The sequence below is a fragment of the Carlito syrichta genome, unplaced genomic scaffold (genome assembly GCF_000164805.1).
Source record: "Carlito syrichta isolate Samal-C Ts95f unplaced genomic scaffold, Tarsius_syrichta-2.0.1 Scaffold307093, whole genome shotgun sequence".
NCBI classification, from domain to species: Eukaryota; Metazoa; Chordata; class Mammalia; order Primates; family Tarsiidae; genus Carlito; species Carlito syrichta.
Genome location: NW_007251189.1, coordinates 289,305 through 294,898, shown reverse-complemented (window position 1 = coordinate 294,898; position 5,594 = coordinate 289,305). Strand labels below are relative to the sequence as shown.

Sequence of the window (5,594 nt, the reverse complement as noted above, 5' to 3'; positions counted from 1 at the left end):
GAGGGTGAGCCTCCAGAGCCCAGAAGCCACCAGCAACGTGCCCAGTGCGCGCAAAGAGGTTTCCCGACCTCTGCGACGAGGGTCCCAGATCTCTGCCGCCACCTGAGAGAAGTGGTCACACCCAGGCTGGAGTCCTGAGCCCCATACAAGGAGGGACAGAAACCCAGGCACAAACTGGGACGGACACCCTGGGGTCAGCGTGCGCGGGTGGCTGTTCCTTAAAATGCCCATCCCGGGCCACACCCGCTAACGCCTGTGCGGGGGAGGCGGGAACCTGAGTCCGGCGACAGCGAGGCCGTCCTGGGTCGCCATGGCAGCCGCAGTCACCACTCAGGCTGGCGCGCCGGGGAGACTCGGCCTCACCTGGGCCCCGGGGAGGCCAGAAACGCCCCTCATCCTGCAGGGCCGCGCCCGCTCCCTTCCCTCGAGAAGCCAGATTGGAATGGCTGCTTTTGATCCCATTTGTTACCAAGCCCGGCATTTGTTTTCCATTTTATAAACGCTTCCCTTTAAGTAATTGTCCCTGTTAACAGCGTATACCTTTCAGCAGCTCTCACTGCGCTATAAATAATCTCGATGAAGATGCAAGGATATGACTTTCACAAGATTGGACAATTGATTCAATCTGTGACCCGCGATCGCGAATAATATTGGAAGGCTATTTAAACAGATGAAGGCCTAAATTGTCTTGCTTGTATCTGAATTAATTTCTCATTCATCATCATTATGAAGTGATTGGTCTATTCAAGCTCTTCAGCCTGCTGGAACGGAGCGGGATTTAAATGAGATTGTAACACAATTTAAATGCTTGCCGACTTTAACGAGGCCAATTGAGCAGCTGCAATAAATACAAATATTTTTCTAAACAGCCTTGTTTTAAATAATTACTTAATGCTTTCATGATATTTTTAAGTGGCAATCTTTCTCTCTCTCCCGCTCCTGCTCAGAATATCACATACTTATTTGCTGAGAAGGTGATTTTGGAAACGACTTTGTGTTTGTTTGCTTTGTAGACAGTATGATGCCTTTTGTGGCTGGATTTTGTTTTGTTGTCACGTTTTTGTTTTTTTCCTCAGGGTCAACATTTCTGAGGTCCCTCAAGCTGGCACAAATGGGGAACCGGGCCTTAGTTTTGCCCTAATACAATCTGCTGTGCCTGTCCCAGCAGCATTGGGGAGGAGCTGAGTGACTGAAGAAATGTGTCGTTTGGATCTAGTCACTTGCCCAGACACATTTGAACTGCATCCTGCAAACGAATCCATGCGATTGCACTTACAAATGACACCCTGCAGAGTGGCATCGTTTCTGGTTTGTCCTGATGACCATCATCATCTTGAACAAATCAGAATTCCAGTGTCTCCCAAAGGTGTCCCTTAGGAAATTCAATCCTCGAGCAGTTTGACCCTCCTGCAAATGGAGGAGGAGTAGGTGGAGGGTGACTGAGAATTTCTTTGTTAGGAAACCGGCACGGAAAGAGAACTTTGAGGAGAGGAGATGATAAGAAGAAATGCCCATTTTTTGGGTGCCAACTTCCTTTCCTTCCCCTCCCTCACTGACTCTTACTCTTCCCTCTTCCGCTCTGGGGTGATGGGGTACAAAGAACATGCTAAGAAGGCAAAGCTCTTCCTACTTCAAGAATGCCATCCAACTGGACATCTTCAGCAACTGTCCACAGCGACACTCACATTCTCCGGTGGACATATGGTGGCTGGTGTTCCCTCATTTGGGGAATAATGGAAGCAACCAAGCGGGAGAAGCCTGAGGAACAAAAGAATCTTTTAAACTTTAGTGCATGGGCTGGGGTTGGGGGTGGGGGAACACTCAACTTACTGTGGGGACCCAAACCCCAGTTTGGAGTGATCATCTAGGGCCATGTCCCCCTGGGAGGCCTAGGATGAAAGGGTGTGTTCTGTCTTCTCCTCCAGCCTGGAGTTGGGGGGTATGGATTTTATGCCTGGAGTGTGTGTGTCCAGGGTTCAAAACTAGGAAGGTGGAGTTGGTAATCGCTAGAGAAACCATTCATGAAACATGTACCACATTGGGGGAACAGGATCAAACTCTAAACCAGAAAATAAAAAAGGAGAGAACAAGGATGGAGGAATCAAGTGATTTGCTATGTAACTGGGCAATTTAATGCCAGAGCTAGGGAGCTGCTGGCCGGAATCATTTCATCTTCGAGGCTCTGCCGAGCTCATCCTCTTTATCCTGTTGTTTAAAATGAGCATTATCCCAAACATATGCAATGCAATCAGTTTGGTCACACTTACAAGAACACGCTTTAATAAGGCAATCAATCACACGCTAACAAGCCGGCGACGGCCGGGGCTCAGCACGCACTTGGGCTGCGGAGAGGCTGGCCTTGCCCAGCTGGGATCACCCGGGCCGAGCGCTGGACCGCGTGCCGCCGGCCGGGATTGAGAAGTTGCAGGTAAGTGTGAGTCAGAGGGAAGTGCCAGACTTCTCTAGCAGTGATCAAGGACTCTGGGCCCCCAAATGGGGCAAGGGAGCAGGAGGCAGGAATGTGGAGCTCATAGCTACCTCAGCTACTAATAGCTGTGTGAGACCCAGAGCCTCCATTTTCCCACCTGCTAAATGGAACCGAGATGAAGCAAAACTAAGCAAAGGTGCTCAGAAAGTTGAAAACAAAAACAATACCACATCAGGCCCTGTTGCCTGGTCTAGACTTCTCGTTGTATAGATAAGGAAGTTGAGGTCATCTCTCACCCCCCCCCCAACCACCAACACCACCAAAACAGGAGGTGTCAAACCAGACGAGGGGTGCCCGGTGCAGGTGGGCTGAGCCTGCTGGGTGGGAGGAGAGTAGTGTAAGAAGCGGAGCCTAGCGCCAAACCGCAAGCCTTGGCAAAAGGGAAATTTCATTATGAAGTAATGAGTAATTCCTCCTGGCAAGATGTATTGTTATATCTTCCACTTCAATTTGGAGGAAGAGAGGCTCAATTACCCAGAAAATACAGTCAATTAAAGGCTGCTGATTGGACACGAGGCCGGATCATCGATCTTGTACTTTCCAATATCGCTGCAGACACCTCATTTTCCCTCCCTATTAACTGAAAATACGCCCGGCATTAAGGCAAGCCGCAGCCCATTTACCTGTCGCAAGCAATCTCTGCCCGACTTGGAGCGACCGCAAAATTTCCCGGGATTTGGCACTCTGGAGCTTCTGGCTGCAGAGGGAGCCTCACCGGCCTAGTGGGAGGGAGCGGGGAAGTTGCCGGGAAACCTCAGCGCAAGGCTTTACTCCAGAGGGCACCAGCCACTGTATGCGGGAGGGTTTGCTGTGAAGGCTAAGGAGGAAGGAGGACGATATTGGCAGAGTACCCCCAGTGTCCATGCAATCCAGAGCCTCTTGGCCTCCCTGAAGGCACCCACTTCAACCTGGCTTTAGCAGGACTCCAGACCCAGCGGTGCTATGCTTTCCTGTTTGTGTTTGGGGTGAGGTAGTGTGTAGCTGCTGAGCACTGCCTGTCCCCTTGCCTTCACTACCCAGAATCCCATGCTCAAGATGACTTCCAGTCTGAGGATGATTCAGACCCAGTTGATCCCAACTGAGTCCTTCTTCCTTCCCCCACACTCAAACGCAGACCCAGCTTGACTGAAAGAGAGAGAGAGAGAAAGAGCGAGAGAGAGAAAGCTATCTGCAGTCAATATTCAATTGGGGTGGAGGCAAGTTATGCAGAGGCCACAGCCTGGGCCCCCATTCCTCCAAGGACTGGAGCAATTGTAGAAAAAAGCACCATCTAGGGGTGGGCCTAGACAGGGTTAGCACTCTGGAGATTGGGGGTGGGCAAGTTGCCCATGGAGAACTTCCAACAGGCCCAGAGCTCAGGAAACATGCACCCGCAGGAGGCGTGGAGCCTACCTTCTCCACCTCCATGCAATGTCTGTTTGGAGCCTGCCAGTGCCCAGCAGAGGTTTGGGAGATTCCGTCTGCTGGTTGTCTTTTGGTGCCTTCCCTAACCAAGCCCATAGGAGCTGAATTAGCAATTTCAAAAGAAATCAACATGCTGCCTACCGCAAAAAAAAAAAAAAAAAAAAAAAAAAAAAAAAATTAAAATACTAAAGTGAGAATCATGTCCAGCTTTTATTGCAATATGGTTAACAAATTGTAACAGCAAATTCTTTGGGCCTTAAAGGAAAACCCCAAACCAAACCAAATCCATTCCCTACAGGAAGAACTGCTCCCTCTCAGTCAGGGCAAAGCTTGCATTGGGGGCATAAGTTCTCCTGTGCCTCAAAAACTGACTGCAAGAATGAGTGTGAGAGGGACGGTTTGGGGGTAGCCCCCAAACAAGCCCTGGTGAAGGGCAGAGACGGGGTCCCCAGAAGGGGCGGAGGGCTCCCACTGGTATCAGAAGGTCAAGCTCCAGCATAGCTTGGGAGGAAAAGGAGAGGAGGATGTAAAATGCCAAATGCAAGTGCAGGGCCAGAAAGCTCCTGGTGAAGCGAAGGTGAACAGGCAAAGGATGAAAATAGCCTCTAATTTGCCACCAGATACTGAAGGAGGGAGGTGAGGTTCCCACTCCCTAAGCTCTTCCCTGAGCGCCTTGTTAACAGCTCAGCTCTGGGCTTGATGGCATGGTGATCATTATTATACATTCAACATTCAAAAACCCTTCTCGCACACATCACTTGCTAATCAGGGTGTGTGCTGGGCCCAGGGAAACGAGGCTTGGCCTCACAGAAGCTGCCAAGGGGCCCTGGGGCATCTGCAGCCTCCCTGCCAATGTCTAACAAAAAATGTGGGGGAGGGCAGGGTGAAGGACAGGCTGGAGCCTCAAGTGGAGAGGTGTCACAAAGCAGGGAATGAGGAAAGAGATCAGGCATTGGTAGATGCCAGAACTGGAAGATGCTGTGTAATTGAGGCTCCAGGAAGGTGAGAAGTGCCCCCAGGTTCCATGGCCAGGGGCAGGACTTTCCCTGGTAGTAAATCATCTCTCTCCCCTGCATGACTGGTGTGTTGCCATCCACAAGCCCCTTGCCACGCCCTGGGAAAGCAGGCAAAGATTAATCTCGACTGCTCTGCATACACAGCATTTTGCTCAGAAAGACAGCGGTTTCCCTTTCCAGTGCTTGGGCCTGGGCCTGGGCCTGGGCCTGGCCCTGGCTGGAGAGAGGGGTCCGGGTGAGAAAGGAGTGTAGGGTGGGAGGACGGAGGCTGAAGACTGGAGAGTAGTTGCTGCTGCTGCTAAGTTTTGTTTAGCTTTGGAGCCACAGCCTCAACCCCGTTGGGGGAGGTGTGTCCGGTGAAGAAGCCAAGAGAGGCTGCCCCAGAAGAAGGTGTCTCAACCTCTGCTTCCCCATCTCCGCTCCTGACCCCCAAAGGGCCGCTTCCTGGGCATCCTCGAGTCCCGCTGGTCCTTTTCTGCCCTCTCCTTTCCCCTTGGTGTCCTGGGGTCGCAGAGGGGAGCTGACTGAGTCCCGGGGGGTGGGCCCCCACGGGCGTCCCGGAGCCGGATGGCCGGTGGGCGGCCCCTTATCTGGTGAGGGGCACCTCCTCCCTCTGGTCCAGCGCGACGGAGGAGGCCTTGCTGAGCACGGAGGGCGCGAAGGTGAGGAAGGAGTCCGAGCGGGAG

At 52.0% G+C, this 5,594-nt stretch overlaps 1 protein-coding gene across 1 annotated transcript in view; it reads right to left on the bottom strand.

Moving 5' to 3' along the window:
• Positions 1-5,494: 5,494 nt before the first annotated feature.
• The window catches only part of EVX1 (even-skipped homeobox 1), a 3,630-nt gene continuing 3,530 nt past the window's right edge, over positions 5,495-5,594 (bottom strand). The window contains 1 exon segment of the mRNA XM_021715417.1: positions 5,495-5,593. Coding sequence (XP_021571092.1) covers positions 5,495-5,593 — 99 coding nt within the window.